General features: G+C 34.3%; 1 protein-coding gene across 1 annotated transcript in view; it reads left to right on the plus strand.

The window, feature by feature from the left end:
• The window catches only part of CNTN5 (contactin 5), a 551533-nt gene that overhangs the window by 404381 nt on the left and 133313 nt on the right, over nucleotides 1–13839 (plus strand). The window contains exon 8 of the mRNA XM_065730018.1: nucleotides 13371–13574. Within this exon, the coding sequence (XP_065586090.1) occupies nucleotides 13371–13574 (204 nt within the window). The remainder of the gene's footprint in view (nucleotides 1–13370; nucleotides 13575–13839) is intronic.

Here is a 13839-nt window from a genome sequence, read left to right on the forward strand (position 1 = left end):
CCATGAATAACTGAATTCAGTATTGATTCTGGTAGAGACAAAAACTGAAGATGGTTTGAAGTCAGTCTTGACCCTGAAAGAGTAACTTCTAGGCTGAACTGATGTGTGTTCTGTATGATGCCATTAAAAAAATTGCCTATATAATAACATTTGTTATTAGTTATTTTATAAATTCAATATGAAAGTGATCTAAGTATTGCTGTTCTTAATGAGACAAAATTACACTTATTTAATCTGTTCAATTACAATTTTCCAAATAAAAGAATTTTTATGAAAATACATAGCTGGGATAACTGATTTTCAGTTTTCCTTCTCAAAAGCAAAACAAATGCAAAATAAATTGCTTTGAAATATATACCTGGATGTGTTTATGTTCCTTTTGCCTGTCCAATGCAAATAGAACTCAAAGCAGCTAGAATTTAGCAGTAAATACATTGAAGACAATTTCTTGGACTTATTAAAGGGGAAAATGACTGATAGGGTATAAGCATAATACATTCAGATATTCAGAAGGAAATCTGAATGTTTACAGCTGAATCTAAACCACTATGCATCTTTATCTTCTGATGACAAAATATAATTTCCAGAGATGTGACAATGAAATGGTGCTTTCTTTTTTGATCTCTAAGACATCTGTTATAATGCCATTAATTCTGATTATTTGCTTTCCCCCTCTTATCTCCCTTTTTCCCATGCTATGTTCCAATATTGTTAAAATCATTGCTGATGACTTAATTAGCCAGCTGATACACTTCCTGATGTGTTGATGCTATTGCCCTACAGCATAGAATAAGTAACTGGAAAATTTCACTTCATTTTTTAGTTTATTGAAGCATTAATTTTCATCATATTTATCTTGTTTGCTAATTAAGCAAGTATTCCAATAACTACTGGAGGAATAAAAATTCAGTAAGAAGAAATAACTGAAAGAATGATAAAGATAATACATATGAACAGTTTTTCTCACTTTGGCCTTTCCTGCTGAATCTCATGTATCTTTAGGAATCAGGATCAGTTAGCCCAGCTGTCAAAAGTTTACAGGCTGGTTTGGCCTTATTCCATGAACAGGGAGACCCACGGACCCATGCCTCAGGAAAGGGAAAAGGGGAAAAAGGGCAGGGAGATGGGCCTAAAAACAAAACAGCAGCAACAGTCTCAGGAGGAAAGCTAATTTACTAAATAAGATTTCAGGATGCAAAATAACATGAAATAACACAATATAATTATAATTGAAGCAAATAGATCAAATAAAATGAGAGTCCAAAAACCAAAGGCCTTCCTCTAATTCTGAACACAAGAAGGCTGGGTAGCATATATGTTGCAGAGAAGAGCAGAAGGGAAAGAAAGGGGGGCATCTCATGACATGCAGTTTTATCTTTCCCTCTGAATGGAAAACAAACAGAACAGCAGACAGTCCTCTGGGTTATGTAGTTATTCTCTTCTGAGATAGCTACACCAGGAATGATAGATGATCCATGGAACTGGAGCATTAACTCTATAACTCCCAGTGCAGTACGTCATGTTAATGTTGTGGAATACCAATGACAAAAATCATAAAACCGTGACTCAAAAATCTGATTAGCAAAGACTTGGATTCATTGGTTTCGAAGGGCTTAGAATGACTAGAATCCATTAATCCATCGATTATCTATTTAGTGTAGTCAAAAAAGATTACTGAGAAGCACTTACATGTGCCTAACAAAATTATCCATGTACATGTGCTCTTAGAAAAATGTCATACGTACTGTTCTGAAAGACATGTGGTGGCCTGTGAATCAACATGTGAATGCTACGTACCAGCATTTGTGCGTGCTCCCCATTTTTACTCTCTGAGGAATTAATTGAATAAATTCCCAGACAACTCCACTAGTGTGACTAAAAGAACTAGGAATTTTAAACATTGATGTCACCCAGAAAACTTCAGGGGTGAAAGCAGAGTACTAAGATGTGCAGTGCATAATTTTCCTGCTTAGTGGAGGTAGGGAGGCACTCATCTGTAGATGAGTTGTACTTATATCACCTCTGAATCATTCTGCTTTCCTCCTCTGATTTTGCCTATGTCTGAATAGCTGAATTAAATGTTCTGAAGCATTTCTCCATTGCAGATTCCTGTTACACAGGCATCAGAAAGCTCTTTTAACTTTTACTCTAAACTATAGTAATCAATTTTAAAAAGATAAGCCAGATTTTCAAAAGCATTTGGTTCAAATTCCTCAAGTTTCATTTGTTCAGCTGTTGAATTCTAAATAAGATATTTTGGAGGGGATGTTAGGAAAAGGGAAAGGTCTTTGAAAAACATGAGTATTCTGAATACTACTCACATTCTCAACATAGAAAGGGTCATATTTGTGTATAGGTTACATGAATAATTCCATCTCTGTTAGAAAAAAAAAAGAGGTAGTTGGAAAAGTATATTATTTTCCATATGATATTTCTGTATTTACTGTAACTCACCAGATATCCCTTTCACTCCTAATATTAAGGGGATGAGGAGGAGAAATGATAATCATGGGACACTCCCCTTGGCTGGAAGTGAGGCATCAGAAGGCTATGTATTTTTTCAAAATAACAATTATCTAACATGTAGAAGAGGTGTGGCAGCAGTAGTACAGAGTTCGATGAGTTTCCAGTAGTGCAGAACAGTGTGCACAGAGATTTATTTGTTATTATCTATATGTAACAACAGATAAGAGTTAGTCTCTACATTTTTACATTTTAAGAGATTGATTGTCCCTTATGTTATTTATAGTGATTTATTTATACAGCATGGTGGAACAATGTTACTGGCTTTCTAAGGCAGACTGCTAACATGACATATTTGTTCCTCCTCTTCTGTACTTTGAGTTATTTTTAATTGAGATGGAAAAATGATTTGTCACTGTCATTCTTAGTACTTAAAATGTGTCTTTTGGGGACTACAAATCTGTTTATATGTTGTTCACTGAAGCATATGTTTCATTGTGTTCAGAAAGATATAATTCAGAATCCATTGCTCAGTAAATTAAAGCCTAAAAATATATGTGGAAGGAGCTGAGCATTAGATATGGGGATAATTATAGAGTAATTTAAAATGTGAAAGAGGAAAAAGGAGAGGAAGTATTAATAATTTCATCTCTACTGTACAGTTTGATATACACACACAGAAATAACTTTTTAATATTCTATTCTAAGTATTCTATAGAGTGATTTGTTTTCCTGAGTATTAAATAATTTCCTCTGTATTTTCCAATGCCAGACTTTTCATATGAGGACAATACTTTTTGAATTTACTGCAGAAATTTAGAAACATTATATGAATTATCGGTCATTTGTATTATTAAAAACATTATTAATTTGTCTTGCAGAATTTTTAACCTTTCTATCATTAAAAATATAAATAAAATTGAATGCTAATATGCTACATGAAGCAGAATTTATCAGTGGTTTGTCCTGTACACTGGTCTTTGTCATTTCTTCGCCTACACTCCCACAGAACAGTGATTATGAGTGCATTAGTTTGTTTTTAACAGTTAAAATATTCTATAGTAAAAGATCAGTATTCCAGACTATGACCAGAACCATTGCTTGTGATCATGTTTTACAGATAATTTTTAATCTTTTCAATGGACAACATGTTTATCTAGGAGTTCTTCCAATTATTTTTATCAGAAATCTACTTCAAAAAATGTAAATCTAGCTATCACAGGAATTTTTCTGTCTTTGACCATAGAAATAACAATAAATAGAGTTTGAGTGGATAATTTTTCTCCAATGCTTTAATTACACCAAACTTTTAATTTTATATTAATCAGTTCTCATATCAATCACTGAAATAATTTCTATTATTTCATCAAATATTGAAATTAATGATTTTATAATGACTAGGGTCTTCCCAATTACACTTCATAAGTGCTAGAATAAAATTGACCCCAATTCATAAATTCAAAAAATACAATGTTCCAACTCTTCTTTAAAGCCACTATCATTGATAAAAAGAGCTTAATGGTTAATTCTTAGAATCTAAATTTTAGTTCTTTGTTACCTATTAAGACTGTTTATTGCTTTTTATCATTTTTCCCCACTTTTTATACAAAATAGGACTACACAGTGATATCTGCATTACCAGGTATGTTAGAAAAGATAGAACACCAATTTACATGGTGTATTTGGTATTGTTCTACATAAGCATTGGTTTCCATTCCTATTTAATAGTAGATGACTATGGATAGTAGCTTAGAATTGTTTTATTTTCCCTAGAAATATTTTTAAACTTCCTATTTGTAATATGTCTGCTTTGCTGGTTAGAGATTTCTCTTCTCTGTGGTTTTCTTTAATAATAAATTTATTTCAATTCTAAAAATCCTGGAGACAAAAAAAAAAAATGTATATCCATGATCAGTTTCCATCCATAAATGTACACTCCTTTCACATTTTCTTTACTTAAATAAGAAAACTATATATGCTGTTTAAATTGCTTTGACTTCTGAAATTAGAACATGCCTATACGCGTTCTAAAATGTTACAAGAAAATGATACTGAAGGTATGTTGCCTCAAATGTTACTTCAAAACATGACAAAAATATCAAATTTCAATCCCTTCCCAAAACATGAAGTTTCAATAATCTGGCTGCATGAGAGTTCTGCAAAGTCACTGTGGCATAATATTGAACAGTCACAGAAACGTGATATAATAGAATGGCTTGTGTCACATGGGACTGTTTTTCAAGCCCATCCAGGACCTTTTGATTGGTATCCATTCCTTCTGTTGTATCAGCTACAGCACTCGATGTCATCATGAAACTTGCTAAGGTTGATCTCATTCCTATTGTCTATGTCATTAACAAAGATGCTGAACAACACTGGTCCCAAGACAGATCTCTGTGGGAGATCACTCATCACCAGTCTCCACCTGGTCTTAGAGCCATTGACAAGAACCCTCTGGATGCAACCATCCAATCAATTATTTACCCACTGAATAGTTCACCCTTCAAATCCTTACCATTTCAATTTAAAGGGTATGGGACCATATCAAAGGTCTTGTACAATTCCAGGTTGATGACATAAATTACTCTTTCTTTGTCCATTGATGCTGAGACAATTCAAAACCATGCTTCTAGTAAAAAGTTAAAGAGATTTGGTTTATCTAGCCTTGAAGATAAAAGCTTGATATGGACCAGGATAAAAATCTATCATTAACTTCAAAAATTTAATATAGATCACTAACAAAGTGTTTCTGATATTCTCAATATGATAAATTAACTTAGTATTACAAGAAGGAAATAAAAATATTCATATATGAATGTAAAATAAAACTCTTCAACTACTGACAGAGCATTGAAAAAGATTATTCTGCAGATCTGAATTTAGCAGTGTAAATCAGATGTTTCTAAGGAACAGGGTCATATTTTTTGTTTAAACTTGCCTAAGGACTAAGTAATAGTCTGAAGGACATGTATTCTTGAGATCTTTCTGAACATTTTAAATGTTTATGGGATAGAATAATTTTTTTAAAAATCAAACCAATAAAAATCAAGTACACATACTGACCTATTTTTTTCCTCTGAAAAATAAAATGAAATAAAATAATAAAATAAATAAAATAAAGGCTGTCTTTTTGTTGTATACAATGTGTTTTTAAAGATCATGTGGATAGGAAAGATATTTCATCAATCTTTACACGTTTCAGTGACTGACTACATTTCACACATGTCAAAAGCAAAAATGAGCTTATACCATGTACAGTAGAAAAAGTAATGTAACATTTGTAACCTTACGTACAAAATTTTGTACTTGACACTACTCTATTTTTTTCCAATATATTTTAGTTATTAGCTCTGTAAATAATTGTTATGCAGAAAATATTTGAAGATATATCTTTGTAATTAACTCTGAACAAAGATAAATATGTGATTGGTAGAACTGTGTTTCAGGTAAGTGAGCAGTAGACACAGAGCCCCCAAAGCAGAAAAGGAGCAATTTCACTGTTAGCTGATAAATAGACAATATCTATTTGCTTTATATGAGGACATTACAAAGCAATGAACAAATTACCTTCATTAAATATTTTCTTGAAGGATTAATGAGCACAGATAATAAGTCACAGCAGCACAAAAAATGCACTAAAATTATTTATCTGGTTCTGTTGCAGGGATGAAGGACTATCCCATAGTTATCATTCATTTCAGCTACAAAGAAGCCTTTAAAAATTTTTCTGAAATGTGAAATGTATTCCATCGTAAGAAAGTGAATCATGTTGCACCCTTATTCTGTGGTTGGTACACAGATTATCTAAATATCCAGTGTGATGATACTGGTTAAAAATTGCCTTGAGATAAAATAAAGTTTTATATTTTCAGCAGGAGAGATCTATGCTTTTTTCCTAATTATTATTATTATTATTTTAACTGAGTATTTCTGAATATAAAGAAGCCATCATGAAAACTTCATGGTTCATATTTACATACAGCAAATTCAGTCCATAATCTGGGATGAACTGTTTGCTGTTTTATGTTGGTAGTAGAGGCTTAGTTTTTTTGTTTGAGGTACTTTTGTGTGTGTGTGTGTGTATTTTATTTTATTTTTGTAGTTGTTTGTTTTATATAATTGAGAAAGAAAGAATAAATAGCTTCTTCAGAGCACCTAAAACTCCCAGATTACTTCAGACTTTGGCTGTCATCAGGCATCAGTACTATTTATTCTTCAGGTAGTGCCATCTTGTGGAACTGGGGTAATCAAGGGAATTTTATATGAAAGAGAAATATTTTTTCCCAACAGGACACCTGAGGAGATAGATTAGTATGTCTCACCACATTGCAAAAAAAAGAACACATAAATCAGACTTACTTCTTTTGCAAACACTATAATACCACAAAAGTGCAATTGTGGGATGTGTATTTGTATGCTTTACCCTTGAAGATGCAATAATTAGCCATGATATGAGATCTATATTTAGGTTCTAGGTACATATAAGAGAATTTCTATGGCAACTCGTGTTGTATCTTCACATGTTTAAAGGAAGGAATAAACAATTTCTCAGAAGAAAAGCCTTGAGGCAGATCTGGGAAACAATTGTGTTAACAAATAAAGGAGTGAATATTTGGTGATACCTGAAGGCCTCTACTACAGCTCTCATTAAAATACTTAGACATTTCTCACGGCCCCTCAATGACAAAAAGATTTCAGCATTGCCATGGAGCTAGCATTTTCTGCATAAGAATGGTATCTCCAGAAACATCACACTGCACTAACAAAAATGCTGAGAAGTTCCATCTTCACCCCTTATAAGAAATATGTAACATTGCGACAGTTTAGGAATTAGTATTGTGAAACAGGGGAAATACATCTACTAAACTGTTTAAGAAATGATAGTAAGAAAAATTTCACACCTTAAATTATACAATAAATTCCATTCAGCAGGAGATAAATTTGCTCTTCTCACTACTTTATCACCAAATGACCTAGATTTTCACTAATATCGCCCACTGAAAAGTCCTTAATAAAACAGAAACAACATGGGTATTTGAAATGCATTCCTAATGACCTTCAGAGAATGTGCACAGAACTCCTCAGAAATATATTTCTGTAAACAAGGCCATTTATTAAAGAAAATACCAACTTTGCTACTACCAAAATAGTTTATATCATTTCCACTTCAAGATTTTGCATGTAGCAGAACATTCCAGAAAATGACTTACCCAGCTGAAGCCACAGATGACTGCCAGTTTACAGCTGTCCGTATAATTCATAATTTCTCTTTATTCCCTGTGTTACTATGTGCTTTGATGAATAGTCTATAAACAAAAGTTTCCTCTGTGTTTGCACTCAACTATAGTTTCCAGGTAGGGCTCTGCATCATCTTTGTGATTTCGGCATAGGTGTCATACTAAATATGAAATAAATGGCCGTAAAAATGAGAAATGCATTCAGCATATATTTTTTTAAGATACTCTATACTTCTGTATACTGCAGTTTCTTATTTTTGCCTAAACCTTTTTGTCTATTGAAAGCAAAGTGAGTAGAGCATGGAGAAAAATTTACTCAGATTTACTCTAGTACTTTTCTCAAAAAGAGATGACTTCAGATGGCTCATATCTAGAATCATTACTTCTCAATTTTATGGTCATATCTTGGTTTAATTTTGATTTTAAGAGTAATTAAATTTAGCTTTAAAATGTTCCCAATGTCATTATTTACCTGTCAGGCTTGAAATGCATATCTGGAATTTAATTTCCCATGAAAAGCTAATGTGATGAAAGTTGTGCTCTATTCTTAGACAAATAATACTCATTCTAAAACCTTTTAACCAATCATTACAAGAAAATACAAGCTTAGTTTACTAACTGCAGTGATCTGTCTACAAATCGAACTAGTGTCTTCTTAGTCTTTGGCATCTTGGTTTGAAATTCACCCATCAATTTACCATTTAAGTACAAGGCCTTCCATGTAATTTACAAGTACAACTGTGATGAACAGCTGTGGTACTTGTGATATATAACTATCTGTTGTTGTTAAAAATATTTTAGTGTGTGCTTACTATGAATAAGACTTGGAAAAAAATAGCAAAATTTTTGAAATTTGATTCTCCATCATCTCTTTATTAGTTATTTTTAAGTGCTGAAATTATGAGAGTATTCACTTATGCATGCTAATGATGAAAAAGAAAAAAATGAAACAGAAATACAAATGATTCCTGCGACTGAGAATTCTTCAGAATATGCAATCCTGTGATTTAAGAATACTAAATTCTAATTTTTCTGGGATGCAGAGAATGGAGTTCCAGAATATGAAAAACAGTGTGTTTTTTCTTCTCTAATATGGCTTAAAATTTAGAAGTGTGAGGGATTTGTTCAACGGATCAATGTCATGTTACTCCCATTTTCCCAAAATTGAAGTAGTTCTTTTGGCAACCTTTTGTAAAATCACTTCTGCAAGATCATCCATCTATTTCTGCCAGCTAAGATCTCTTGAGTCCCCAGATTTCAGGCTGTGTTTTTTTCTGCTTATTCTGTATAGTATATATTGACAGTTTCAGAGTTTCTCTGAGATGAAGGTATTTTGCACTGAAATCTACACATAATGTATGGACATATCCTTCCAAATTATACCCAAGAATGTGCTGAACTCATTATATAGGTCTAAGAGAAACTTCATACATTCTGATCAGTTCCAGTGATCCTTCAGAAGTATCCAAAATCCTTTAGATATCCCTTATAATAAATGAAAGTAGCAGCAGTTTCTTCTATGTCAGTGGGCTAATGATCACAAATCAAACTTATCATTTTTTTCTGTGCTTTGGAGTTTGGACTCTTTGCAGGAATACAAATGCTATGCATAAGGACAAATAGAAGTGTTAAATGAAGTTTAATAGCATAAATTGTTTGAATTTCAGATTCATCAGAAGTTTTGTTGCTTTTTTATGAACTTCAAAAGTGGCCCCACATCAACTTCATGAGGTTCAAGAAGTCCAAATGTGTCAAAGCAATTTCAGATATGTGTACAGACTGGGATAAGGACTCATTGAGAGCAGTTCTGCTGAGAAGGTCTTAGGGGTCCTGATGAATGAGAAGCTGGACATGAGCCAGAAGTGTGCCTGGAAGACCTGGTCTGCATTATAAGAGGGGTGGCCAGCAGGGTGAGGTGACCTCTCATGAGAGCAGAGTAGAGAGGGACCTCCTTCTGAAGTAGTGCATCCAGGTCTGGGGCTTCCAGTATAGGAAGGATGTGAAGCTATTGGAATGCGTCCAGAGGAGGGCCACAAAGATGATTAGAGGGCTGGAGCACCTCTCCTACAAAGACAGGCTGAAAGAGCTGGGCTTGTTAGGCCTTGAGAAGAGAAGGCTCTGGGGAGACCTCATTGCAGACTTCCAGCATTTAAAATGCAGCAAGGAGAGAAGCAGATTTTTTGCATAGTCTGATAGCACTAGGATAAGAGGGAATGCCTTTAAACTGAAAGAGTAGAGATTTTGGTTAGATGTTAGGTAGAAATTACTTACTTAGTGGCAAGACATAGGATCAGGTTGTCCATGGAAGCTGCAGGTGCCCCATGGAGGTGTCCAAGACCAGGCTGGATGGGACCCTGCAAAACCTCAGACAGTGGTTGATTTAGTGGCTAGCAATTCTGTGAATGTCAGGGTGGTTACAACTGGATGATCTTTAAGATCCTTTCAAACTTATCCCATTCTATGATGTTTTTTTCTCAATATCCTATTCTAGTCCCTGTTCACTCACCACTCATTGTAAGAGCAAAAATCATTTGAAAGTTGACAAAATGAAACCATCCCTACAAGACTCCGCATCAGCAAAAACTAAGGTTTTGTTTTTTTTTCCTTGGAGGTACAAATTCATTGCCTAAATTCATTCCCTAGGAATAGTTATAATTAATTAATGAATAATTCACAGCTTGTGTACTTTTAGGGTACAAATGTAGTAAATTCTACTCTGTACGAACTGCCAGTGAACCTAGAATGATGACAACTTTATATTTAGTCTGAACTACTTTTAAGCTGGAGTAATTAGTGAGACTGGCTGATTGGTTTTTGCTTGAATTGGCAACAGGTGTCTTCAATTAAAAATCTATGCATTTTCCATGAGCTCATATATTCATCATTGCTTTGTAGAATTTCATGCTACCATAAATCATTTCTGAAAGATAAGACTTCATAGCCAAATGTAGCAATGAAATTTTCAGACAGAAATATTTTTGGCTAATTAGTATTTTGCCTCAAACACAGCAGTAGAGAGAGGAAATTTTGAGCATTCTGAGATGTGAACATTCATTCTCTGTGGGCCCAAAATTCCTCAGGGTCCTATGTAACTGTAATTAGACCTGCAATTTTCTGTTTTACAAAAGTCTTCCCCAACTGTTTGATGAATATGTTTAGTCGTTTAACATAGCATTTTAATTTTCAGTTATTAATAAAAAAAAATTAATCCTGCTTCAAAACTGTATTGATCTTCTTCGAAATCAATCCTGAACATCTTGTATCTGTATACAGTTTACGCTGCTGGCTCATGCTGGCCATTCTCTTTTATCAAATGAAATTTCTAATGCTCTCAATGCTGTTAGAGTCAAACCATTGCTGTGATATATTTCATCACTTTTAGCATCACGAACAGCTATACCAGTTCCTCTTCTGTCATTGAAAGAAAAATGCAAATACAACTAGAAATTTTGAGGTGTTTTCACTCACCCTTTTGACTCTTCCCTTTTCTAGTCAATTTTCTGTCAGGAAAACATTTTCATAGACTCATAGATTCATAGATACATTAGGTGGGAAAGGACCTACAAGATCATCTAGTCCAACCATCTTCCTATCACCATCTCTACCCACTGAACTACTAAATCAAATCCCTTAGCACCTCATCTAAACGCTTCTTGAACAGCACTAGGGACGGTGCCTCAACCACCTCCCTAGGCAGGCCATTCCAGTGCCTGACCACTCATTCAGAGAAAAAATGTTTCCTCAGGTCTAATCTAAATCTTCCCCGGCGCAACTTGTGGCCATTCCCTCTCGTCCTGTCATTATTTATCAGGGAGAAGAGGCCCACCCCCTCCTCACCACAACCCCCCTTCAGGAAGTGGTAGAGTGCAATAAGGTCTCCTCTGAGCCTCCTCTTCTCCAGACTAAACAATCCCAGCTCCCTCAGCCGCTCCTCATAAGACTTGTGCTCCAGACCCCTCACCAGTTTTGTTGCCCTTCTCTGAACACGCTCCAGGGCCTCAATGTCCTTCTTGTAGTGAGGGGCCCAAAACTGAACACAGTACTCGAGGTGCGGCCGTACCAGAGCTGAGTACAGGGAGATGATCACCTCCCTGCTCCTGCTGGCTACACTATTTCTAATACAGGCCAGGATGCTGTTGGCCTTCTTGGCCACCTGGGCACACTGCCAGCTCATGTTGAGCTGAGCATCAACCAACACCCCCAGGTCCTTTTCCTCTCTACATTCTTCAAGCCATTCTGCCCCAAGCCTATAGCATTGCATGGGGTTATTGTGGCCAAAGTGCAGGACCCGGCACTTGGTCTTATTGAACCTCATCCCATTGAGCTCAGCCCAGCTGTTCAGCCTATCCAGATCCCTCTGAAGAGCCTCCCTATCCTCCGGCAGATCAAAGCATATTTTTGTCCATAGCAGTAAATAAAATGACAGAACGCGACTAACAGATAAGCAATTAATATCTTCATATTGCTAGTAAAGCTGATAATAATCACCTAAGCCGTTAATGTCCAAAAATTTGGAATTTACTCTACCAATGGAGCAACATGCATCTTGGAGAAGTGGGAAGGATTTTGCATACCTGAACTAGTCTTGACTTTTCTAATTTTGAAGTCATGGATTTAAAATATAACATAGGAAGTGATTACAGAAGAGAATGTCTCATAACTATTGTGTAAATAATAATTTTTTTAATGTGAAAATAAGATAAAGTAGAGTCATAAGATAACAGCACGTAGAAAAAGTATAGATAGGTTAAAGCTTTCATGTCTTAATTTTAGAATTTCATATAAATAATTCCCTGCAAGAGCTAAATCAGAATTTCATTATTTTTATTGATATTTTTAATAATAAGACATTAATCCATTTAGACTTGTAACAAATCATGATATAATTTCATGCAGAATTATTTTTTTCTTAACCAATTACTTTATGTATAAATGGAAAAAATATGTGCTTCTAAGGTGTACAGAGTGACACCTAAGATAAAAATTATAAACAAGGTTCAGGCTTTGATTACCATTTTTAAAATAAATCACTTTGATTATTCTTCAACCTATCAGGTTATGAGAAAAGGCACTTGATATGGGTGGTTTCAGGGATTATTGATTGACAATAGGGATGTAAGCTTCCTGTAGGAAAGATTCTAGAATTCTTCAGATAAGCAGATATAGAAGACGACAGAAATTTAATAAAGTAATACCACCTGCAAAGTAGGACTTAAAAACAGATGTTCAGAATAAAAACTGCTTAGAAATACACATGAAAATGTCATCTGTAGCTCTATAGGAAGTGTCCTGTTATATTTCATTGAAATTTGAACAAGTGTAGAAAATAATATTTTATATGTTATTGGCCTTGAATAATTAGAAATGATAATCATCTAATACATTATGGATGACATCTGAGTATGCTGAATAATTTAATTATTTCTTCTTAATTGTAAATCTGTCCTCTCAGGAAACTTGTGAGCTCAATTCTTTGAAAGAGCAATAATAAAAAATAAAAAAAATCATCATTTCTAAAACAAACAAAAGTTTTAAAAGGTTTTATCTTTTGCTCTGTTATTAGATTATTTAAATAAAGGTAATCAATTTTTCTTGAGTGTATCAATAGCTATATGAAGTATTGTTTCCATTATAGTGTTCTCTTTTTTTTTTTTTTTTGTTTTGTTTTAGAGATCATCTATAGCTGGGTATTTAATGAGTTCCCATCTTTTGTGGCAGAAGATAGCAGACGCTTCATTTCCCAGGAGACAGGCAATCTCTACATCTCCAAGGTGCAAACATCTGATGTTGGCAGCTATATATGCCTAGTAAAAAACACAGTGACAAATGCCAGAGTTTTGAGTCCTCCTACACCTCTGACACTGAGGAATGATGGTAAGAAAAATATTATCTGGGTACTACATGGAAGCAAAAATTGTTTAGATAATGCAAGAACCATGATTTTTTATTTGTTTGTTTTTCTTCTCAATATAAGCATGTGTGTACTTCTGAAATCAGGAAGGAAAAGGTGTCCACAAAGAAAGTATTGTAAAACATCTAAGAACTGTGGAGCTATCTAGATCTCTGAAGTCAGGTGCAGTCTGACACCTCCTGAATTATTTTGTTTAAAGCACTTACTCCTTTTTGCTATTCTCATGCT

This window comes from Cyrtonyx montezumae, unplaced genomic scaffold (genome assembly GCF_038088225.1).
Source record: "Cyrtonyx montezumae isolate F1298 unplaced genomic scaffold, pur_monq_1.0 scaffold_12, whole genome shotgun sequence".
Taxonomy (NCBI): Eukaryota; Metazoa; Chordata; class Aves; order Galliformes; family Odontophoridae; genus Cyrtonyx; species Cyrtonyx montezumae.